The 25,938-nt window shown below is 42.7% G+C and overlaps 2 protein-coding genes across 8 annotated transcripts in view; one reads left to right on the top strand and one right to left on the bottom strand.

Annotated features, from left to right (window-relative positions):
- Nucleotides 1-2: 2 nt before the first annotated feature.
- On the top strand, nt 3-20,241 carry LOC115149183 (integral membrane protein DGCR2/IDD). Of its 5 annotated transcripts, none has more exons than XM_029691802.1 (11): nt 3-473; nt 12,239-12,271; nt 13,353-13,475; nt 14,694-14,792; nt 14,943-15,153; nt 15,273-15,349; nt 15,530-15,712; nt 15,965-16,168; nt 16,367-16,513; nt 16,918-17,154; nt 17,300-20,241. In XM_029691802.1, the coding sequence occupies exons 1-11, from the start codon at nt 395-397 to the stop codon at nt 17,518-17,520; spliced, it is 1,614 nt and encodes a 537-aa protein (XP_029547662.1). In that variant the 5' UTR covers nt 3-394; the 3' UTR covers nt 17,521-20,241. The 5 variants fall into 5 exon arrangements, with proteins under 5 accessions (XP_029547662.1, XP_029547663.1, XP_029547666.1 ...); XM_029691806.1 differs by lacking the exon at nt 3-473 and adding an exon at nt 1,099-1,588 and having other exon boundaries at nt 17,300-19,005; XM_029691804.1 differs by lacking the exon at nt 3-473 and adding an exon at nt 1,099-1,609 and having other exon boundaries at nt 17,300-19,005.
- Nucleotides 20,242-22,946: 2,705 nt separating this feature from the next.
- The window catches only part of LOC115149174 (histone-lysine N-methyltransferase SETD1B-A), a 19,988-nt gene continuing 16,996 nt past the window's right edge, over nt 22,947-25,938 (bottom strand). For all 3 annotated transcript variants that reach the window (XM_029691779.1, XM_029691778.1, XM_029691780.1), the window contains exon 18: nt 22,947-25,927. In XM_029691779.1, the coding sequence (XP_029547639.1) occupies nt 25,754-25,927 (174 nt within the window). In that variant the 3' untranslated portion in view covers nt 22,947-25,753. The remainder of the gene's footprint in view (nt 25,928-25,938) is intronic.

Here is a 25,938-nt window from a genome sequence, read left to right as displayed (position 1 = left end):
ATGCTGTTTCACTCCGGATACAATTCTGTTAGCTACTGTAACACATGTATACAATAACCTTAGCTCCGCCCCAACTCGCAATCTGATCGGCTGTGTGGAGTGTTTTGGATTGTTGTGACTGGAGAATGGAGCCATCTTGTTTTATTTCTGTCCTGGAATAAATTGGGAAGGCCGAACGAAAAACAGGGCTTTCGAATAATGATGTAGCTAGTTAGCGCGCTTGCTAACATTATTGCGTATATTTGTATGTTTAGCGCTCCCACCACTCTAAATGTCTTTGAATGACTAAGTAAGGTTACTGTCTTTGGCGTTTATAGGGTCGAAGCAAACGCGTTGGTCCAGGTGTCAGTTTATTTTATTTCTGAGTAGAGGAGTTACTATGAATGGAGGATAAATGTTGCCAAAGGCTGACAGCAGCAGTTACGTCCTCCTCTCTCTTTTCGTCCTCACATTAACAGACCCACCACGGGCAGGTAAGACCGGTGAAATGCAATTGGTTGTAGTTTGTCACAATGTCGGAGTTTAGTATGCCCGTGAGCTATGGTAGGCCTATTTGCACGGGAATGTAGTTAGTGTAGATGGCGTTTGTAGCTAGTATCACGGGTCTCAATTTATGCTGCTGGCTAGCCACTTACTGCGTAGCTAACAAACGTTAACGTAAATAATGTAAAGAACATAAAAATGTATTATATGGGTATATAGTTGTAAGTTAGCTACATTTTGCAGTTCCTGCGTCGGTGTGGCTCGAGAGATACAAGTTGTAGCTAGCCTGCTGAAAGTTTTCAGTATTGTGCAGCTTTAGCTAGCTAACTAGCTACGTGAAATTGGGGTGCTCCACGTTATTTCTAGAACCCAGTACTACTAACGTTAGTTACTAGCTAGTACACCAGTAGCTGATTATACTCAACTCCAGGATGCGATGGAGTTGAGCGGCGACTAGTGTTGGCAGACTGGAGCGCCGACGTTATATACAATTACGTTTTTATCCAAAACTACTGATTTCAGCATCCGAAGAATAGCCCACAATTACACACAACATTGATCGGTGTAATTGTGGGCTATTCCTTGGGTACTTAAATAAGTAGTTAGGGATACAATTGTCATTTTATGTGATGTCGGAGCTCCAGTCCGCCTACCCAATTCATAGATGAGGTAAAGAGGACAATGGAAAGGTCCCCAATCTCCTCTTGCCCCCCAGCAAAATGAACCTACATTTAGGCAAATGTTTGTGTATTTCACACTATGTTGATGTCAAAATCGGAGTGTAGTGCTTGTATGGATGTCAACCCGAATACATGTTCATGTCATCGTTTTTGTCCACACTTGTGTGATTTATGACCATTAGAGGGGGTTACTCGACAAGCCCTTTTGGGCCTTCCCCTGCACATTTTTTTTTTACTGTTACAAACTGTCATACCATTTGTTTAACTAAACAGTCAACTGCATTGCAGTCAAAAACGACTGACTACCACCACGGATTTCTGTATACTACCGTCAATAGGCGTATAAACTAGTGGAATCTTCTGACCAGGAGTGTTTTGTTAAGAGCCCTGACTCTTGCTCTAAACATTAACACGCATTGCTTGCGGTACGGTTTTGTAAACATAAGGTATCCTTTATATAAATGAGAATTTTGGGGGGGGGGGGGTTAAAATTACTACACCTTGTTTAGGTTTCCCACATGGGCTTATTTCCACGTTTACAGCGCTTGTTAATGGAAGACAGAGTGGACTACCTTTGCTAATGAGCTATGTGCTTCTCCGAACACCTGTGTGTAAACGTAAGACGGACACCACAAACAGGTTGTAGCTGAAAAATACTGTCTGTAACCTTTAAATCTCGTTAAAACGGTGTACGGTGAGTGCGTATTTTGCATTTGTGAAATGATGTCGATGTGGTATGAAAGTAGAGGGATTTATGTTTTTAGAACTGTACCACAATTGAGTCAATTCACGTTTAGATGGTTGTTTGGCGCCAATTCGCCTTTAAACAGAATATGTTAGCAAGCTGCATTTCAGTTAGAAAACAGATGGGTTAGTTGACAACGATGTGCGCGCTTCCATTGGGCAGACGTCAGCGTGTTGTGATTCTGGATGGCCGATTGCTAGCAAAAATGACAAACTGCCATGTGGGGGAATCGTAAATGGCTAGTTTCATAATGTTATTGAAACCATGTCTTGAGGTGTTTTGACTGATTTCATGTCAATGCTAAAATTCGCTAGCTAACTAACCAGCAACTGTAACTAATAAATGTTATTAGTCACATGCGCCGAATACAACAGTGAAATACTTACTTACGAGCCCTTAACCAACAATGCAGTTAAAAAAAATACAGATAAGAAGAGAAAAATAACAAGTAATTAAATAGCAGCAGTGAAATAGTAATGTATTTGAGACAAGTGGTCATTGTGCAAATGTATTTATTTTTTCGATAAACATTGGAGACGAATTCTATTTCAATCTAAGCAAACCCTGTCTGTTTTGCCACATAGTTGCGCTCGTGTCGGTTTTGTTGCTAAACAACCAATCCGTCTACATGCACGAGTTTCACCAGAGAGCTAGGTAGCCAGCTAACATTAGCTTGCTACGTCGCAGGAGCAACAAAAGACTGGGCCATATGTTGTTTTATGTTAGATATAGCTATCTATCTAATGGTGTGGCGTTAGTTAGTTAATCTGATTTTAAACCTACCTGAAATACGAAGAAGCATTGTATTAGCTGCTACTCAATTTGCTACTCAATTTGCATTGACCTTTAGTTTGCAACAACCTTCCGGTTACTGACCCAGCGCTCTAACCACTAGGCTTCTGCTCCGCCAAGCTGTGTTGTCTCCCTGAACCCATTCACTGATTTGGGGTATTATTGCCTTTTGCACACCTTAGAAATGTAGAGAGCTCACACGTAGTTGAAAAGTTTGTGGTTTGTGTAGTTGAATAAAAGCAATGGCACAAATGGTGTAACTTTTGAGTATTGTTGGCCCAGAGTGCATCTATGGTCATTGACTGGAGATTAGCCCACTCTGTCAGTATAACACGTGTTCAGATGGCAATGGGTCCGCCCTGTGTGGGGATTAACCTCTAAAAGCCGTGGGGGGTTCTACTATTTGATTTGGAATTTTAGGACCCCTTTAAGTATAAAAGAAAATATCAATATTTTTGGATAAAATATTGAATTTGGCATTTACTACTATAGCCCATAGAAATACATTGAATAACACATTCATGCATTTACTGTACTGTCTAAACTTGTGAACCCAATTTGTGATTTGTGACTACTGTGATTTCCCATTGCAGAAATTCCTTAATAATACTTCATAAACAAAGGTGATGTCATTAAACACACTAACTAATTGATAGATCTACCTTGATCTGCCTTCACCTTAGGAGGGAGAGGATTTATAAAATATCTTAAAGATTCCTTTTTCCTCATTTTGTTACGTTACAGCCTTTTTCTAAAATTGATAAAATAAATGTTTCCCCTCTTCAATTTACACCCAATACCCCATAATGACAAAGCAAAAACAGTTTTTTTGAAATGTTTGTGAGTTTATAAAAAAAATAAAACACATACCTTATTTACAAAAGTATTCAGACCCGTTGCTATGAGACTCAAAATTGAGCTCGGGTGCAATTGTTTCTTATACTCAGCAGGTAGGGCCTACATACTTCAGATGATTTGTCTTCATGAATGGTTTCATGTGAGCTTGGTTGCACCCCCATCTTAAAGTGTAAGAAGGCATAAGATATCACGAGCTACGCTGCATTTCCATTTCCAAACAATTGATGAATATAGGTACACCAAAATAGCTGCCCAGAGGCAGTCTGTTCTGCAAACTGATTCTGCATGCCTTCTTGACTTAGATACAATGTGTTGTCATGCATTTGTGCATGCACACTGGTTACTGTCAGTTATCTTGCTAGCTAAATTAGCTAGCTCATCAACCAGTATTTACTTAGCAATTTCCGCACAATGGCACTAATTAAGCCTTGAATCTCAGTGACCTCCCTGTCACCATTGGTCATCTAGCTAGCCGTTAGCCATCATAGTTGCATCGGTTTCCATTGAACTAGAGCTTGCTAGCTAATTATCATGTAGCAGCCTATGCTGACTAGCGTCGCTAGCTTGCTAACGTTAGCAAGCTGGCTAATGTCAATACACTTAGTCGTGGGTCTGCAAAATCAAGGCAAATGTTACTGAACTCATGACATCATGTGTCGACATTGTAGTGGCTATTGATGTTTTGGCTCATCCTTTATAACTACTGCTGTACATACCTCTTTAATAATATACTGTCCATACACACCATTTATATACAGTACCAGTCAAAAGTTTAGACACCTACTCATTCCAGAGTTTTTCTTTTATTATTCTACAATGTAGAAAATAGTAAAAATAGTGAAGACATCAAAACTATGAAATGACACACAGAATCGTGGCCAAAAGTTTTGAGAATGACACTAATATTAATTTTCACAGTCTGCTGCCTCAGTGTCTTTTAGATATTTTTGTCAGATGTAACTGGAATACTGAAGTATAATTACAAGCATTTCATCAGTGTCAAAGGCTTTTATTGACAATTACATGAAGTTGATGCAAAGAGTCAATATTTGCAGTGTTGACCCTTCTTTTTTGAGACCTCTGCGATCTGCCCTGGCATGCTGTCAATTGACTTCTGGGCCACATCCTGACTGATGGCAGCCTATTCTTGCATAATCAATGCTTGGAGTTTGTCAGAATTTGTGGGTTTTTGTTTGTCCACCTGCCTCTTGAGGATTGACCACAAGTTCTCTGGGGAGTTTCCTGGCCATGGACCCAAAATATCGATGTTTTGTTCCCCGAGCCACTTAGTTATCACTTCCTGGATGGTTGGGAGAAGTTGCTCTCGGAGGATGTGTTGGTACCATTCTTTATTCGTGGCTGTGTTCTTAGGCAAAATTGTGAGTGAGCCCACTCCCTTGGCTGAGAAGCAACCCCACACATGAATGGTCTCAGGATGCTTTACTGTTGGCATGACACAGGACTGATGGTAGCGCTCACCTTGTCTTCTCCGGACAAGCTTTTTTCCGGATGCCCCAAACAATCGGAAAGTGGATTCATCAGAGAAAATGACTTTACCCCAGTCCTCAGCAGTCCAATCCCTGTACCTTTTGCAGAATATCAGTCTGTCCCTGATGTTTTTCCTGGAGAGAAGTGGCTTCTTTGCTGCCCTTCTTGACACCAGGCCATCCTCCAAAAAAGTATTCGCCTCACTGTGCATGCAGATGCACTCACACCTGCCTGCTGCCTTTCCTGAGCAAGCTCTGAACTGGTGGTGCCCCGATCCCGCAGCTGAATCAACTTTAGGAGACGGTCCTGGCGCTTGCTGGACTTTCTTGGGCGCCCTGAAGCCTTCTTCACAACAATTGAACTGCTCTCCTTGAAGTTCTTGATGATCTGACAAATGGTTGATTTAGGTGCAGTCTTACTGGCAGCAATATCCTTGCCTGTGAAGCCCTTTTTGTGCAAAACAATGATGATGGCACGTGTTTCCTTGCAGGTAACCATGGATGACAGAGGAAGAACAATGATTCCAAGCATCACCCTCCATTTGAAGCTTCCAGTCTGTTATTCGAACTCAATCAGCATGATAGAGTGATCTCCAGCCTTGTCCTCGTCAACACTCACACCTGTGTAACGAGAGAGTCACTGACATGTCTGCTGGTCCTTTTGTGGCAGGGCTGAAATGCAGTGGAAATGTTTTTGGGGGATTCAGTTAATTTGCATGGCAAAGAGGGACTTTGCAATTCATCTGATTACTCTTCATAACATTCTGGAGTATATGCATATTGCTGTCATACAAACTGAGGCAGCAGACTTTGAAAATTAATATTTGTCATTCTCAACTTTTGGCCACGACTGTAGTAACCAAAAAAAGTGTTAAACACATCAAAATATACTGCTAAAAAAAATAAAGGGAACACTTAAACAACACATCCTAGATCTGAATGAAAGAAATAATCTTATTAAATACTTTTTTCTTTACATAGTTGAATGTGCTGACAACAAAATCACACAAAAATAATCAATGGAAATCCAATTTATCAACCCATGGAGGTCTGGATTTGGAGTCACATTCAAAATTAAAGTGGAAAACCACACTACAGGCTGATCCAACTTTGATGTAATGTCCTTAAAACAAGTCAACATGAGGCTCAGTAGTGTGTGTGGCCTCCACGTGCCTGTATGACCTCCCTACAATGCCTGGGCATGCTCCTGATGAGGTGGCGGATGGTCTCCTGAGGGATCTCCTCCCAGACCTGGACTAAAGCATCCGCCAACTCCTGGACAGTCTGTGGTGCAACGTGGCGTTGGTGGATGGAGCGAGATATGATGTCCCAGATGTGCTCAATTGGATTCAGGTCTGGGGAACGGGCGGGCCAGTCCATAGCATCAATGCCTTCCTCTTGCAGGAACTGCTGACACACTCCAGCCACATGAGGTCTAGCATTGTCTTGCATTAGGAGGAACCCAGGGCCAACCGCACCAGCATATGGTCTCACAAGGGGTCTGAGGATCTCATCTCGGTACCTAATGGCAGTCAGGCTACCTCTGGCGAGCACATGGAGGGCTGTGCGGCCCCCCAAAGAAATGTCACCCCACACCATAACTGACCCACCGCCAAACCGGTCATGCTGGAGGATGTTGCAGGCAGCAGAACGTTCTCCACGGCGTCTCCAGACTCTGTCACGTCTGTCACATGTGCTCAGTGTGAACCTGCTTTCATCTGTGAAGAGCACAGGGCGCCAGTGGCGAATTTGCCAATCTTGGTGTTCTCTGGCAAATGCCAAACGTCCTGCACAGTGTTGGGCTGTAAGCACAACCCCCACCTGTGGACGTCGGGCCCTCATACCACCCTCATGGAGTCTGTTTCTGACCGTTTGAGCAGACACATGCACGTTTGTGGCCTGCTGGAGGTCATTTTGCAGGGCTCTGGCAGTGCTCCTCCTGCTCTTCCTTGCACAAAGGCGGAGGTAGCGGTCCTGCTGCTGGGTTGTTGCCCTTCTACGGCCTCCTCCACGTCTCCTGATGTACTGGCCTGTCTCCTGGTAGCGCCTCCATGCTCTGGACACTACGCTGACAGACACAGCAAACCTTCTTGCCACAGCTCGCATTGATGTGCTATCCTGGATGAGCTACACTACCTGAGCCACTTGTGTGGGTTGTAGACTCCGTCTCATGCTACCACTAGAGTGAAAGCACCGCCAGCATTCAAAACTGACCAAAACATCAGCCAGGAAGCATAGAAACTGAGAAGTGGTCTGTGGTCATCACCTGCAGAACCACTCCTTTATTGGGGGTGTCTTGCTTATTGCCTATAATTTCCACCTGTTGTCTATTCCATTTGCACAACAGCATGTGAAATTTATTGTCAATCAGTGTTGCTTCCTAAGTGGACAGTTTGATTTCACAGAAGTGTGATTGACTTGGAGTTACATTGTGTTGTTTAAGTGTTCCCTTTATTTTTTTGAGCAGTGTATATTTTAGATTCTTCCCTTTGCCTTGATGACAGCTTTGTACACCCTTGGCATTGACTAAACCAGCTTCATGAGGTAGTCCACCTGGAATGCATTTTAATTTAAAGGTGTGCCTTGTTAATTCGTGGAATTTCTTTCCTCAATGCATTTGAGCCTATCAGTTGTGTTGTGACAAGGTAGGGGTGGTATACAGAAGATATCCCTATTTGGTAAATGACCGAGTCCATATCATGGCAAGAACAGCTCAAATTAGCAAAGAGAAATGACAGTCCATTACTTTAAGACATGAAGGTCAGGCAATCTGGAAAATTTCAAGAACTTTTCAAGTTTCATCAAGTGCCGTCGCAAAAACCATCAAGCGCTATGATGAAACTGGTTCTCATGTGGACCGCCACAGGAAAGGAAGACCCGAGTTACCTCTGCTGCAGAGGATGAGTTCATTTTTTACTAGCCTCAGAAATTGCAGCCCAAATAAATGCTTCATTGAGACACAGCTCAACATCAACTGTTCAGAGGAGACTGTGAATCAGGCCTTCATGGTCAAATTGGTGCTAAGAAACCACTACTAAAGGACACCAATAAGAAGAAGAGACTTGCTTGGGCCAAGAAACACAAGCAATTGACATTAGACCGGTTGAAATCTGTCCTTTTGGACTGATGAGTCCAAATTTGAGATTTTTGGTTCCAATCGCTGTCTTTGAGACGCAGAGTAAGTGAACGGATGATCTCTGCATGTGTGGTTCCCACCATGAAGCCTGGAGGAGGCGTTGTGGGGGTGCTTTGCTTGTGACACTGTGATTTATTTTGAATTCAAGGCACACTTAACCAGCAAGGTTACCACAGCATTCTGCAGCGATACGCCATCCCATCTGGTTTTGGCTTAGTCCCACTGTCATTTTGTTTTTCAACAGGACAATGACCCAACACACCTCCTGGCTGTGTAAGGGCTATTTGACCAAGAAGGAGAGTGATGGAGTTGTGCATCAGATGATCTGGCCTCCACAATCACCCGACCTCAACCCAATTGAGATAGTTTGGGGTGAGTTGGACCGCAGAGTGAAGGAAAAGCAGCCAACACGTGTTCACAATATGTGGGAACTCCTTCAAGACCTATTGAATAGCATTCCAGGTGAAGCTGGTTGAGAGCATGCCAAGAGTGCAAAGCTGTCAAGGCAAAGGGTGGTTACTTTGAAGAATCTCAAATATAAAAACATTTTGATTTAACACCTTTTTTTGGTTACTACATGATTCCATATGTGTTATGTCATAGTTTTAATGTCTAACCTATTATTCTACAGTCTATGCTCTCACAAACCATCAAACAAGCAAAGCGTCAATACAGGATTAAGATTGAATCCTACTGCACCGGCTCTGACGCATGTCAGATGTGGCAGGGCTTGAAAACTATTATGGACTACAAAGGGAAACCCAGCCTCGAGCTGCCCTGCCCAGTGATGCTAGCCTACCAGATGAGCTAAATGCCTTTTATGCTCGCTTCGAGGCAAGCAACACTGAAGCAAGCATGAGAGCACCAGCTGTTCTGGATGACTGTGATAACACTCTCGGTAGCCGATGTGAACAAAACCTTTTTAAACAGGTCAACATTCACAAAGCCGCTGGGCCAGATAGATTACCAGGACGTGTACTCAAAGCATGCGCGGACCAACTGTCAAGTGTCTTCACTGACATTTTCAACCTCTCCCTGACCGAGTCTGTAATACCTACATGTTTCAAGCAGACCACCATATTGACCAATGAAGCGAAGGTAACCTGCCTAAATGATTACCGCCCCATGGCACTCGCGTTGGTAGCCATGAAGTGCTTTGAAAGGCTGGTCATGGCTTACATCAACAGCTTCCTCCCCTAGACCCACTCCAATTTGCATACAGCCTCCACAGATGACACAGTCTCAATCGCACTCCACACTGCCCTTTCTCACCTGGACAAAAGGAACACCTACGTGAGAATGCTGTTCATTGACTACAGCTCAGCGTTCAACACCATAATGCCCACAAAGCTCGTAACTAAACACCTCCCTTTGCAACTGGATACTGGACTTCCTGGCGGGCTGCCCCCAGGTGGTAAGAGTAGGCAACAACACGTCTGCCACGCTGATCCTTAACACTGGGGCCCCTCAGGGGTGTGTACTTCGTCCCCTCCTGTATTCCCTGTTCACCCACGACTGCGTGGCCACCCACGACTCCAATACCATCATTAAGTTTGCTGATGACACAACAGTGGTAGGCCTGATCACCAACAACGACGGTCTATAGGGAGGAGGTCAGTGAATTGGCAGTGTGGTGTCAGGACAACAACCTCTCCCTCAATGTGAGCAAGACAAAGGAGCCGTTTGGCCCACCTTTTCCTGTAGTCCACGAACAGACCTCCATTAACATCGACGGGACCGTAGTGGAGCAGGTTGAGAGCTGCAAATTCCTTGGCGTCCCCATCACCAATGAACGATCATGGTTCAAACACACCAAGACAGTTGTTCTAGGGCACGACAAAACCTTTTCCCCCTCAGGAGACTGAAAATATTTGGCATGGGTCCTCAGATCCTCAAAGTTCTACAGCTGCACTATTGAGAGCATCCTGACCGGTTGCATCACCGCCTGGTATGGCAACTGCTCGGCATCTGACCGTAAGGCACTACAAAGGGTAGTGCGTCTGGCCCAGTACATCACTGGGGCCAAGCTTCCTGCCATCCAGGACCTATATAATAGGCAGTGTCAGAGTAAAGCCCATAAAATTGTCGGACACTCCAGTCACCCAAGTCATAGACTGTTTTCTCTGCTACCGCACGGCAAGCGGTACCGATGCACCAAGTCTGGAACCAACAGGACCCTGAACAGCTTGTACTCCCAAGACATAAGACTGCTGAACAATTCATAAAATCGCCACTGGTAAATTTACACCCCCCCCCTCCCTTTTGTACACTGCTGCTACTTGCTGTTTGTTGCCTGTGCATAGTCACTTCGCCCCCCACCTACATGTACAGATTACCTCAACTAGCCTATACCCCCGCACACTGACTCGGTACCCCCGGTATATAGCCTTGTTATTCTTATTGTGTTACTTTTATTGCTTTTATTTGAGTCTACTTGGTAAATAATGTATTCTTCTTGAACTGCACTGTTGGTTAAGGGCTTGTAAGTAAGCATTTCACGGTAAAGTCTACACTTGTTGTATTCAGCGCATGTGACACAAAGGAAAAACCCTTGAATGAGTAGGTGTGTCCAAACTTTTGACTTGTACTGTATATGTACACCCCTTCAAATTAGAGGACTTGGCTTTTTCAGCCACGTCTGTTGCTGACGGGAGTATAAAATCAAGAAACACAGCCATGCAATTTCCATAGACAAACAATGGCTGTACAATAGCCCGTACTGAAGAGCTCTGACTTTCAAAGGGGCACCGTCATATGATGCTACCTTTCCAACAAGTCAGTTTGCCAAATTTCTGCTCTGCTAGAGCTGCCCCGGTCAACTGTGAGTGCTGTTATTGTGAAGTGGAAACGTCTGTGAGCAACAACGGCTCAGCCGCGAAGTGGTAGGCCGCACAAGCTCCCAGAATGGGGCCGCCGAGTTCTGAAGCGCGTAAAAAAAGTCTGTCCTCGGTTGCAACAATCACTACCGAGTTCCAATCTGCCTCTGCTAGCAACGTCAGCACAAGAACTGTTCGTCGGGAGAGTCATGAAATGGGTTTCCATGGCCGAGCAACCGCACAAAAGCTTAAGATCATGGACTCTGGAGCAGTGGAAACGCGTTCTCTGGAGTGATGAATCGCGCTTTCCCGTCTGGCTGTCTGACGGACGAATCTGGGTTTGGTGGATGCCAGGAGAACGTTACCTGCCCAAATGCGTAGTGCCAACTGTAAAGTTTGGTGGAGGATGAATAATGGTCTGGGGCTTTTTTTCATGGTTCGGGCTAGATGCCTTAGTTCCAGTGAAGGGAATTCTTAATGCTACATCATACTAGATGATTCTGTGCTTCCAACTTTAACAGTTTGAAGGACCTTTCCTTTTTCAGCGTGACAATGCCCCCGTGCACAAAGCGAGGCCTATACAGAAATGGTTTGTCGATCGGTGTGGAAGAACTTGACTGGCCTGCACAGAGCCCTGACCTCAACCCCATCGAACACCTTTGGAATGAATTGGAACACCAACTGTGAGCCAGACCTAATCGCTCAACATCAGTACCCGACCTTACTAATGCGCTTGTGGCTGAATGGAAGCAAGTCCCCGCGCAATATCCAACTTTAGTGGAAAACCTTCCCAGGAGAGTGGAGGCTATTTATAGCAGCAAAGGGGGGACCAACTCCATATTAATGCCCATGATTTTGGAATGAGATGTTCGATGAGGTGTCCATACTTTTGTACATGTAGTGTATCTGGACTCTGACATTGCTTGTTCTGATATTTCTTTCTTTTGGATTTGTGTGTAATGTTGGAGCTAGAAACATAAGCATTTCACCGCACATGTGATAACATCTGCAAAATATGTGTACTTGACCAATACATTTTGATTTGTGGTCCTTTTGTAGCTCAGTTGGTAGAGCATGGAGCTTGTAACGCCAATACCACCAATATGTAAAATGTATGCACGCGTGACTGTAAGTCTCTTGCTAAATAGCTTAATATATTATGTGTTGGAACATTCCCAACTAGGAATGTGTTGAGATTTAAGGGGTTAGTTCATCAGAATTTGCTTTTTGTTTTGTTTCAGGTCCAAGGCTAGCTCTGGCAAGATTATTGTCAGGTAAGCAGTGTCTCCTCTGTTAGTGCAGTGTATCTGTAGGTCTGCCAGTCTCCAGCGATTTGGGTTACTTTGTTCTATTCTCAGCTTGTGCCTATTTAATATTCCCATTCACAGTGCTTTGTTTTTCCATTATTTAGGTATTTTTTTCTTACCCGTCTTTATGCAACAGCTCGTTCAACAATTCTGAGCTACTTTCAAAGAATCCTGTTAGTCCAGTGTCTAGACTGTTCAGTGCCATAGAGGGAAGTTCTTTTCTTTCTTTTTTTCTTTCTGCGTTCTTAGACAGCTGGACCTAATACTCCCTTCTCAAGGGGGCAGCCCCTATGCTGTCTCATGTTAATCACACATGCCACAGAGATGCTGACCCACTTAATACTGCCCCTGTGTTACTAATGGGTATAGGGGTAGACACTAGTAAAGTAAAATAAGGTTAGGCCTAGGTCAAGTTTTATTCTGATATATGTTCCCTTTAGGCTAACTCTTTTTGTTCTGGCCCCTTTAGGTTAACTGATTTATTTTATGGAGGCCTTTTTTTTTTTTTAGATACTATGTTAGGCCCTAATGTATGTCCCTCATTTCTACTGTTTCATGTTTTTGTGACTCCGTTTAAGTTGTTTCTAAGCGCAGGTCTCAAACACTCAATGATAACCCCTGTTTGTTTCAGTGATAATGATATGAGTGTTGTTTTAGATGTAGCTAATCTGTTTTATTTTAAGCACCAGACCTGAATTGAAGTAAGACAAAATACGTGCGGTATTGCTGCATTCCCTTCCAGTTTTTCCTTTGATGCTTTATTTTATTTATGTTTCCTGGGAAGTTTTTATTCTAACAATGCACCTAATGCTTTCTAATGTAATGTGTATGATAAATGGTGAAAACCTTTTTTCTTATTTGTCTGTCAGGACATGTCTCTGTAATGACACTAAAAGCTGGAAATGCTAAATCTTTCATTGACTTGTCTTTCAGTTCTTTACAATTGGTAAGCAGGTATGGGAGAAAATAAAAGCTGTGTTGCAGTGACCATGTCATAACTACAGGGGGCACTGTGGTGTCTTTAGCTTTCCTCTGTGCTGTGTTTCAGAACTGCGCTGCAGCCCTGGACAGTTTGCCTGCCGCAGTGGGAAGATGCAATGCATCCCCATGTCCTGGCAGTGTGACGGCTGGGCGGCTTGTGAGGACAAGAGCGATGAGTTGGACTGCCCCCGTGAGTAAAACATCTTTTACCCAGACTCCAACCTGAACTCTGGTCCCCTTTCCAAACAATTAGGGCTGGGAATTGCCAGGGACCTCATGATACCATCGTGGTACTTGGGTGCCGATACGATAAGTATTGCGATTCTCACGGTTCTATATTTATTGTGATTCGATACTACAATTTGATGTTGCAAAAATATTACTTACTATACAGTGCCTTCAGAAAATATTCACACCCCTTGACATTTTGTTGAGTTACAGATTGCCACAAAATCAAACCAATTTTAAATTCAATGGCCTACATGCAATACCCCATAATGTCAGTGGAATTGTTTTGTTTTTTTAATTAAAAATGAAGTTAATACATATTCCAACCCTTTGTTATGGCAAGCCTAAATAAGTTCAGGAGAACAAATTGTCTGAACATGTCACATAATAAGTTGCATGGACTAAATTATTATCATTTAAAACAAATACAAATTGGAGTCAAAGTATCAATACAGTATCTGCCAAAATAATATTGCGATATGTAACTATCGATTGTCCTTCTCTCTCTCCCCCCCCCAATCAGTACAAACATTGTATTGCATGCTCCAAAGTGAAAGGACAGAGACTTCGTACATCCCCAAAATACTATAATTAGGCTAATCTTGAACGGCAATCGGAGCCGATCTATATTTCTTAGAAAACAAATTTCTCAATGTCAGGGGAAACGCCAAACTCATTCTGAGTGAACTTTTCTCAACGCCTCTTATTGTGAGCTTTGTTTGTTGATCTCTCTTGCGGAGATGGTTTGATATTGCAGTAGTAAGCAGTTGAAGGAAATCTTATTGTTTCCATTACTTAATTCCTGAATGAGCACTGGTCCCTTGATCTCTGGCTGCATAATAGGAATTATGGAAAGGATTGGGTTCACACACAGCATGTGACCTCCTATAACACGGCCATCTTGTTTCATCTTGACTGTGTGCATATTACATTATTTGATAAATGGTGGCAAAAGCAGTCAGAAATGGTTTTATGTGTATTTATTGTCATGAGAAAGAACTAATGTTTTTGCCATTGGTGACCTGTGAATGGACTAAAACAGTTTTCTTCCCCTTAATGAGAAGTCCCTTAACAAACCTGAAGACAGCTTTGTTTGTTGATATGAACTGCAGCCAGTCACCACAGTACATTCCTTCTATTTAAATACTGCCTTTTACTTCTCTTCCGTGATCCCTTTCAGCCATGAAAGAGGAGACGTTTCACTTTGCCAATGGGTTTGGTAATGGGTTTGACCAAGTGGAAGATGTCATCGGTGTGGCCCAGCCTGTGCGCTTTAACAGTAAGACCCACGTTTAACTCTCCCTCCATGAACCCTTCAGTCACTTTTCATCCCAAAAAATATTTGAATTTGTTGTTGCTAAAATAACCTATGGAAAGCTTTGTTACTGGACATATTGTAGGAGCTCTAAAGCACCTTTCCCTTCCACAGAGAAGTGTCCTAGTGGGTGGCATCACTACGAGAAGACAGCCAGCTGTTACAAAGTGTACCTGAGGAATGAGAACTACTGGCAGGCTGTGGACACGTGTCAGAAAGTCAATGGCTCGTTGGCGACCTTCGTCACCAACGAGGAACTGCAGTTCATCCTCAAGATTGAGGTGGATTTCGACACGGAAGTGTGCGAGCGCAGAGACCAGTGCAAGTGAGTGTTTGCTAAGGATGTATTGCATGAAGTAATAGTGTTGAAATGAATGCCCTGAAGCAGATTTTTTTCCTGTACAGACTAATTTATTATTATTTAATCCACTTTTTCTCTTTCAGGTTCTGGGTGGGTTACCAGTATGTCATCACCAATCAGAACCATTCACTGGAGGGCCATTGGGAAGTGTCATATAAAGGTGGGTGTGGACTTTGTTCATTTTAATTAAAGTATATTGTGCTTGAATTCCACTGAAAATGAGCTAAAGGGAGCAGATGCAACTCAATGTCATGCTCAAACAGCCATGATCAGTCAAAGCATTAAACCTGTATTTGGCTTACGATTCATCTTGTTCCTTTCTCTCTTGGTTCCCTTACAGGGTTGATGCAGGTGTTCCTGCCGCCAGAGGGCCTGACTAACTTTGGAGAGGCATCTCCGACCCAGGACAACATCTTCTGTGCCCAGCTGCAGCGCTTTCAGATCAAGAGTATGAACGAGCGCGGCCTTCACAGCTGGCACGCCGAGAACTGCTACAAGAAGTTCCCCTTCCTGTGCAAGAGGAGTATGTCTGCTCTTATCAAAACCAAATGACCTATGCAGCTTCACAGGAGGTCAAAGTAGCTTGATTGTAACAAGTGTAGATGCTCAGCTGAAACCTAGTTGTTTGAGTCATAAGATTCATGTAATTCTGTATCTAAAGCCTTGGGTGCTGTAATGCATACCCAAGTCAGGGAAGTCCAGCATCCTATGTTGTGTTAGTGTAGATATAGTTATTGGTTGGTTTTGGTCTTAAACCTTTGATTGTCTTTAACAGGGCAGACATGTGTGGACATAAAGGACCAGGTGGTGACCGAGGGGTACTACTTCACCCCTAAGGGGGAAGACCCGTGCCTGAGCTGCACATGTCACAACGGCGAGCCAGAGATGTGTGTGGCTGCGCTGTGTAATCGGCCGGAGGGCTGCAAGAACTTCGGCAAGGACCCCAAGGAGTGCTGCAAGTTCACCTGCCTGGATCGAGGTACTATCCAACTACTCACATAATTCCCTAAACAAAAACTAGAAACTATGGGTGTTGTGAAAGTTTCACAAGGTGGAGCATGACATTTTTTATCTCTTCTCCTGCCATGTTGTTCAACAATATTTGGCACTAATTTAAGGAGAGAAAATACAGAAACACTTGAAATGTATAAAAATGTGGACCCTGTCTGTCTTTTAGAAGGCAGCAGCCTGTTTGACTCTATGGCCAGTGGGATGCGTCTGATCGTCAGCTGCATCTCCTCCTTCCTCATCCTCTCTCTGCTGCTCTTCATGGTGCACAGGCTTCGGCAGCGCAGACGCCAGCGCATCCAAACACTCCTTGGAGGTAACCATACACATCATATAATCACACTCATACAAACAACAGGTGGCACCAAGTTAGCTTTTTTTTTAACCTTTATTTAACCAGGCAAGTTGGTTAAGAACAAATTCTTATTTGCAATGACCAGCCAAACTCGGACGACGCTGGGCCAATTGTGCGGCGCCCTATGGGACTCCCAATCACGGCTGGCACCGCCATCCCTTCTGGAAAAGCCCTGTTTGGCCTTTAAACAAACACAGGGAACGGAACGCCTCTCCTAATCAATTTGTACTTTCCTCTAGCCTGTCTCTGGTACTTCAGTGTATTCAAATGTGTATGCATTTTAGTAGTAAAACTTAATCAACTGCATCGAATGATGATTGGTTGGTTTCAATTGGTCTCACTCAGCCTTTGCTCTCTCTCCTCAGTTCACCATTTCAACCTTGGGCGCCGAGTCCCAGGCTTTGACTACGGCCCGGACGCTTTTGGCACTGGCCTCACTCCCCTGCACCTCTCTGATGATGGAGAGAGAGGTGCATTTCATTTCCAGGAACCTCCCCCTCCCTACGCTGCCTATAAATACCCTGACATCCAGCACCCAGATGACCCCCCTCCTCCCTACGAAGCCTCCATCAACCCCGACAGCGTCCTCTATGTGGACCTCGGTAGGACCACCCTGTGCTGTTAATGTTAACGTGTTTTCCTCACTTTCTGTGATGGCAGTTTTTTTTTCTTCCTAAATTCGCATACTAGGTTGAGTATCTAACTGTTTCTGAACCCTGTCGTCACTGTTCTCGTTGTTCTCCACAGCACGCCATGGCGTTCAGATGATCCCTAGTCAGATGAGGGACGTGGTAGATGCTATGACAGACACCCCAGCGCCATCTGTCCCAATGTCCTCCCAGGAGCGGGAGGACTCCATGGACAGCAGCACCCTCCTGGTGGGGCCCGACACCCCCACAGACAGCCACGCCCTTGACTCCATGCCTGTAGACTGCAGCAACAGCTCCTCCCTCAGCACCGTGGTATAGGACTGAGGGGGGTGGGGAGCTGCTCCCATCTGGACCCACAGTTTGAGAGAGGAGGGCAGTGGCAGACTGGTCTATCACATGGGGTCTGTTAGTTAGAAGAGACTGGGATGGGATGGCAAAAGACAGTGTAGAGACGGTATCAGGGTAGACTGAAGGACCAGTCCACTTCTTGAGGTGTGAGGAAAATCGGACTGGTGTGTTTCTTCAACGGGTGAACTGAAACCAAATGGGTGTTTGTCAGAAACGTAACCTTTTACAGTTGAACTTGAATGCAGTGGATCAGACTGCTTTCTTATAGGTGAACACACATGGACGAGTAAGACAATCAAATGGATCTGGAAGACTGATTCTGTACAGAGAAGACAAACACTACACCAGGCTGAGCTACTGATTTTAGTTTTCATTGGACAAAGCTTTTGAATTATTTGGTTTGTTTGAGCTTCATGCTCAAGATTTCCCCCAATATAAACACTCCCTCAGGCATTACGCCAGGTAATAATGAAGGGGGAGGTAGAAGGAGCCACTTTAGCTTAAGTCCTTTGCACTTCTTAATTTGCATCCTACTGCTTTTGTCTTGGAGGCCGAGGCAGAACTTGGATGGTCAGTTATTGACAATGACTCGCATAACTCTGCTCTCTCTCCCAAGTCTCCTCCATGAATTAAATACATTGTTTTCCTATCCCAAGCATCGCCTCTGAACTTTGATTGGAGAGGGCAAAAATCCATCTGATGTGCTAAGACGTCTTCGAGATTGATAGCACAATGGTAAATGGAGCAATGAGAGGTTCTTCTACAAGAGGTTTTTCAACCTTGCAGAAATATTTAGTTATGGTTATTGTTAGCTCCAGCTAACACACTGCTATGTGTTGATGATGAGGTAAATGCTACAACTTTTACAAGAATATTGCTTCAATATTGCATTTAGTTCATGAGTATTTGTTGAAGTAGATGTCCATTGGTTGAGTATTGTGTCCTTTTCTTGGGTAAGAAATAGGCTGGGAATTGTTGGGATCTGAACATAGATGATGGGTCCCTCATGTTAGTCAATGAGTTCACCACATGTAAGAGAATGTCACTAGTGAGTGTGAATAAAGGTTAGAGCTTCATGTGTAGCTTGTAGCAATGGTTACTTGCTGTTTTGTACCCAATGAAATGTGTAAAAGTAAACTTATTTAGATATGATTTAATGAAAAGAACACTAACGATTAATACTAAATTCATTGGTAAAGCAATCTGTTACTTAGCTGTGCGTATGTGTGAGTGTATGTATGCACACGTATATAAAAACCCAACTTTGTTTTTCAACATTTTGCACATCACCTGTTTGCCAAGTAGCTCTGTGCATTTGCTTTCAATGTCATGAAGTATTTTAAAACTGAATATATTTTGCAAGCATAACTGATAACGTGGGGAAGTGTAACAATCATCAATTGTGTCATTTTTGGAAGCTGCCACTGGATCCACTAATATATTTTCTTGTCAATGTACATTGTCATCTCAGTGTATTTTAGTTTGACATTGGAGGTTTACCTGGTTAGGTTCTAACAGTAGCCTATATGGCATTGGGTGGCCAACCCCCTTTCTCATGTTTCATGATAATGACAGACAAGGAAAGTCTGTAGTAAACAAAAAACTACTAGGAAAGCCACATAATTTGACCCCATTGTGACTCAAGGTGTAAAGACCTGTGAGAGCCCTGTTCAGTTCTTATGTCATGCTTGTTCACCTGTAGAGTTGAAAGGCCAAAGGAGTTAGAAGGCTATGATGGCAGGCCTATGAAAGCACAAACATCCCTATAAGGGTTTTGGAACTACTTTGGTCTAAGCACTTACCAGCCAGGATCTACATAGACTTCAGCCAAATAGATGACCATGCTATCACCAGCAGCACTGAAAAGGTGGATCTTCCCCCCATGAGAATCACAGCTGTGTGTGTATACACAGATGTATGTAGCATTGCATCGTTCGTCGGTAGGTATCAAGTTGTTTTGTAAAAAAAATTTCAGCATAGACAATCCTTTTGTGGATTATCCAAGGAAATTATATTGTCATGATTTGTAAAAAATGTTTTTATCGTAAACCTGGATGTGCATGTATGGGGGATGGTGTTTGGAAAGCGGATCTCTCCATCTTTGGACTCCCGCGTGACGCAGTGGTCTAAGGCACTGCATCTCAGTGCCTGAGGCATCACTACAGACACCCTGGTTCGATTCCAGGCTGTATCACAACCGGCCGTGATTGGGAGTCCCATAGGGCGGTGCACAGTTGGCCCAACGTTGTCTGGGTTTGGCCGGTGTAGGCCGTCAGTAAAGAATACATTCTTATTTACAATGACTTGCTTAGTTAAATTTAAAAAATAAATAATCTTTGGTGTGTCATTTTCAGCTTGTAGGACCTACAGTGCGTGTTTTAGTAGAGGCATGATGAGAGAACAGATTTCTAATTTTCATCTTGGCCCAGGTTAGCTTACAGATGCTTGCCTACAGGTTGATGTAGATGAATGCATTGGAACCCCTGCTGCATTTACACAAGTTGATTTGTTATCGATAGTCACAATGGTGGTGTGAAAAAACTACTTTCAATGTGTTATAAAATGCAATAGCTAATATTTTATTTCATAGCTTTTAAATTGTAATTGTTTGCTTCTTTTGCAGGGGTCTCTGTGTTTTTCTGAGGTAGAGGTATATCTAATTAAATGCCAAATAAATTGTACCATGAAGGATGTTGTGTGTTAGGCCTGTAGTGGTAGCAGAGAACTTGAGACCATAGGATAAATAGGCCTACCTACACATGCCTAGGCTATACATGCTTCATCAGTCTTGGCATATGTCAAGGAAATCCCTCAGCCATTGTGACCAAATATCAGGGGTTAAGATGAGATGTGGAAATCCCTAAACAGTGAGATGTGTGTTGCTGATGAAGGGGAGCCCTGGAAGTTAAGGAATCCCACTCACCAGGCTATAGGAAATTGAAATCTACATCTTGGCAGTGATGCTGAAACAAAAGAAGTAAGATTTATTAGTCAGACCATATCAAGCATCAGTAGCCTATTGCATCATACATCTGCATCTAAGAGGGGCAGCAGGTGGACTTTAGGCCTATACACATACTGTATACCTGTCTCTTCCTTTGACAGGTGCCCTTTAATAGGCAGACCACTTCGCAAGGATATATAGTACAAAAATACATTGGAAAAATGAACAGTGCTAACGTTTCACTTAGATACTGTACATTCTAACTTGTTAATTAATTGTTTTTATAAATAAAAGGATTGACCTTACCATTTGAGGGCATTTGTGCTCAGCTGTGAGGTGCCATGCTCTCCTCGCGTCAATGTCCTGTTATGTGACATTCATCATTAAAGACCACTGGCAATGACACACTCCACTGACCAAACAGAAGGGGAAAAAAAGCTTGACATTCACTTTCCCAGTCCTTTTTAAGCTTGGTATTTGCACAGAACCCTAAGCCCTGCCTCTTAGATTTTTATTTTGACTTTAATTAGACCTATTGAGATGCTGTGCTTGTTTATTGGAAAATTATTTCCTGTTGTTTATTACAGGTTCTCACACTGGTAACAGGTTTGTTTTAAATGCCCTTTATATTTTACAAGGTACACTACCGTTCAAAAGTTTATAGCACTTAGAAATGTCCTTGTTTTTTAAGAAAATCACATTTTGGCCATTAACATAACATCAAATTGCTCAGAAATACAGTGTAGACATTGTTAATGTTGTAAATGACTATTGTAGCTGGAAACGGCAGGTTTTTTATGGAATATCAACATAGGCGTACAGAGGCCCATTATCAGCAACCATCACTCCTGTGTTCCAATGGCATGTTGTGTTAGCTAATATGAATTTATCATCTTAAAAGGCTAATTGATCATTAGAAAACACTTTTGCAATTATGTTAGCACAGCTGAAAACCGTTGTTCTGATTAAAGAAGCAATAAAACTGGCCAGTCTCAATGTCAACAGTAAAGACGCGCCTCTGGGACGCTGGCCTTCTAGGCAAAGTTCCTCTGTCCAGTGGCTGTGTTCTTTTGCCCATCTTAATCTTTTCGGCCAGTCTGAAATATGGCTTTTTCTTTGCAACTCTGTTTAGAAGGCCAGCGTCCCGGAGTCGCCTCTTCACTGTTGACGTTGAGACTGGTGTTTTGCGGGTACTATTTAATGAAGCTGCCAGTTGAGGACTTTCTCAAACTAGACACTAATGTACTTGTCCTCTTGCTCAGTTGTGCCCCGGGGCTCCCACTCCTCTTTCTATTGTGGTTAGAGCCAGTTTGCGCTGTTCTGTGAAGGGAGTAGTACACGGCGTTGTACGAGAGCTTCAGTTTCTTGGCAATTTCTCGCACGGAATAGCCTTAATTTCTCAGAACAAGAATAGACTGACGAGTTTCATTAGAAAGTACTTTGTTTCTGGCCTTTTTGAGCCTGTAATCGAACCCACAAATGCTGATGCTCCAGATACTCAACTAGTCTAAAAAAGGCCAGTTTTATTACTTCTTTAATCAGAACAACAGTTTTCAGCTGTGCTAACATAATTGCAAAAGGGTTTTCTAATGATCAATTAGCCTTGATAAACTTATATTAGCTAACACGAAGTGCCATTGGAACACAGGAGTGATGGATGCTGATAATGGGCCTCTGTACACCTATGTAGATATTCCATTCAAAATATTTTTGCAGCTACAACATTAACTGTCTACACTGTATTTCATATCAATTTGATGTTATTTTAATGGACAAAAAATGTGCTTTTCTTTCAAAACAAGGACATTTCTAAGTGACCCCAAACTTTTGAGCGGTAGTGTAGGTAAATGGGTATTATGTCATGGAGGATAAGAATGTACCCCTGCACCTTGACTCGGTACTGGTTCTCCTTGTATATAGCCTCGAATTTTGTTTTACTATTTCCGTTTATTTAGCAATATGTATTTTTAACTCTGCAATGTTGGTAAGTAAGCATTTCACTGTAAACGTCTACACCTGTTGTATTCGGTGCATGTGACCAATAAAATTTGATTTGTATTAATGTTCTTTACTGACCATACCTTGATGCTATTGATAATATAAAGTGACTGATGTCATACTCAGTCAAAGTCCCTAACATCCCGATTGACACTGCTTGAAATGTGGGAGAAATCACATAATTTTGTCCTGAACTAAACTGTAGCCGACACACTGACAGAAGGCCATTGTTTATCCAAGGACAGTGTCTCACCCTTTCTGAATGTTGGTTTATTCATGTTGCTCATCATGGGTGAAGTTATACGTGTTCTCCATTGAGGTTTCCAACATAAAGGAACCTTTATTTATCCAACATCCTGTGTCAGTTTACTGTACATAAACCTGGATCATCCAGTAACTGCTCTGTCTGAACACTGAAATGTAATGTATTCAGTTTAGTTAAATTAACTCGTAATCGTTTGAAAAAAATGCCTTTATTTCCCATTATTCTTTTTCATACATTTTTTTGTGTAATAGACATGAGAAACAGGCTGGTGATTCCACCTTATTCCTATGCCATTTCTGCACCATAATGCTTTTATCCCCTTCTCCACACTGCAAACAAGTTTTCATAGAATTTACAACAGAAAATAAAAATAAAGCTTGACACAAGCTGAAAATACTGCCACCAGCTCCGCATTCACCAGCTGTCTGACACAGATCTCTCAGAGTTGTATTTCTGTAGCAAGAAAAATTATATATATATATATATATTCACAGTTAAAGTATTTATATATTTTAAGATTACAAAAGAAATGGGCAGAGAAAATGAAGACGTTTCTACAAGAAACAATCTTTCAAAGGGAAGTGGAGATCTTTTTTTCTGTACAAGATGCACCTTTGCTTTAAATAAACAATTCAACCCTTGAACATTTTTTTTTAAAGATTCCTTACTTTTTTTTATACTGATCCCTGAAAATACAACATTAAATACTCAGTCTTTTTTGTTTAAAAAAGAAAAGATGCATCATTAAGTATTCTCCATGTGATGAAAAAAACAACAACTTCAGGTCTTCTATACAAGTGATCCTGTACAATATAAACATCACGGTTGTTAAAAAAAAGCTATCCAACTGAATGAGAAGCAATGAATGACTTGGTCTTCAGAGTTCTGATTGGCTAGGAGGGCGTAAGCAGAAGTGCAAGCCTCTAGTGCATTCACAAACATTAATGATTCATGAAACTGAATGACAAGAGACAACCACGTGACAAACATACACAAACAGAAGATTGGAGCTCGGGGTTGTTAGTGTGGTGATGATTTGATAGAGCGACGTCTGATGGATTGTTTTAGATTAGAAACACTTTGTATGGTGAGTAGAATACTGAGCTATCTGTACAGTGAGGGCTGATAAAGCACCATGAGGTGAGGACACCTAAACCTGTCATCAACACCACCAAACAGTGAGGGAAAACAACACACGTACACATTCATGTCACACAATACAAACACATTCACACGGGTGAAAATAGACAGCATTTCATAAGTGCATGCGCATTAACACAGTTGCAAGCGACAGCTTTCAGAAACACTTTTGCCTTGTAGTCATGAACAACCCAGACACGTACACATGGATATGGCACTTACAATAAACTTACATTCATAATCTGACTTATTTTATAGCCATTCCCCATTTCAAGGCTTTTGTCAGTCTCTATAATGTAATAATTTCTGTTTATTGCAGTCTGTGTGCTTCATAGAGAACATTGGAGTTCCATTTAGATAGGTTTCACCTATATTTACTATTATTGTCATCTTTATAGCGCATTGAATAAATGCTTTTCTCAAGATATAACACTGGAAATGCAGTGGGGATCAGTTTGGTTTCCAGACAGCACTGGATGAGCTTCAGGAAGAAAAGTATTCAAACCTAAAAGTACTCGAGTTTGAATCGCTATTCTGTACTGTACAGCTGACCTGATCTGAACCGTTTCCTAGGACAGGCAGTCTTTTAAGTGGTGAATCAGTTGAATAACCCTTCTACATGTGAACCTCAACAAGCAGTCTGTCGTGGATGGATGTCATGTTGGAGATGAGAAGGCATCAGAAAGTCAAAGCATTTCAATAAAATCTGTATACTTCGATCAGCAGTCTCACTGTGCAGTGATAACTAAGTTTGTTACGGAAGGAATCATGTGCCTATGGTCGCTTTTGGAAACACTATACTACATTACAATACGGTGTAAAAGGTTCAACTGTGTAAATACATTTCTACGGTACCCATCTCGCGTTCTTTCCCCATTCACTATTTCCACAATATGACCTACAGAGGGCACCATGTAGTGTTTTTGGGGAAGACAAGACGGTAAGAAGAGTGACAACAGAAATTATGGAAAAACTACTGTAAAAACCTTAATACCATTTGTAAATCTCTGAAAGCATATTCCTTGATTTTGCATAAAGTAACAGACAGCAGCATACTCTATTATTTGCTGGTATGAGCAGGTGTGGATTCATCTCCAGTGATGTCCACGTTTGTGAACTAATGACAGAATTAACCATTCTGTAGCTTAAATGATAAATGTTTTCTGCATTTACTATAAAAACAAAGGGGTGTTAAGCAAGTGAAGGCATGCACGCAGGCTTCTCCTTGGGCAGCAAACCCATTTCTCAGGGCCCCAATCCTACTTCCTGTCTGTGCCACTATGACCACCACATGGTGAAAATAGTGTCGTCTCCCATGAGGAGGCTGTGTCCCTCCCACAGCGACAAGTGTTTTCATTGTGCGTGTCAACAGTATCAATGAGCAGCTTAATGTAGATGTGTGTGTGTGTGGTTACATACCACGTGGTCGCCATAAAGCTTATGAAAAGAGTAGGTAAAACTGTACAAGCAAAGACCAGAAAGGGGGAGCCATGCTGAATGGAAGAGGGACAATTAAGAGTGCTGCACCAGGAAGCCAGATGGTACAGCGTTGTGAAAATTCAAGGGTCACTGGGAGACTATTAGAAAACCCATGTTTAGTTCTGTTTTAAAGAGCACCTGGAATCGTAAACAATCTTGAGTTAATATCTGTGCGTATAAAAAGAGTCCCAGACAGGTAGCTGCACTGTAGCCAGACGATGGGTTGGTTTTCATCCCTGGTTCTTCCACCACTCCTCTTCTGTCCGTGTGTTTTTAGCATGGCGTCTCTGTGTGTGTGTCCAGGGAATGGGGACAACGTTTGTTGGGACAGTGCTTGTTTTTTTCTGGGAGGTTTGCCCCTTGGCCAGGGGCTAACGTTAGTTCAACGTTCCCCTACAGTTCTCTGCCCCACACAAGCAGGGGATCTTCTCGTCCTCGATGGGGAACTTATAGTCGTAGGTGATCTCCTCGTTGACATTGATGGGTTGTCGAGAGTAGATGACGATCTTCTTCTGGGACTCCACTGTGATCACCTTAGCGTAGCAGTTGGGCTGAGAAGAAT

This window comes from Salmo trutta, chromosome 15, assembly GCF_901001165.1.
Source record: "Salmo trutta chromosome 15, fSalTru1.1, whole genome shotgun sequence".
NCBI lineage: Eukaryota > Metazoa > Chordata > Actinopteri > Salmoniformes > Salmonidae > Salmo > Salmo trutta.
This window is presented reverse-complemented; position numbering and strand designations above follow the sequence as displayed.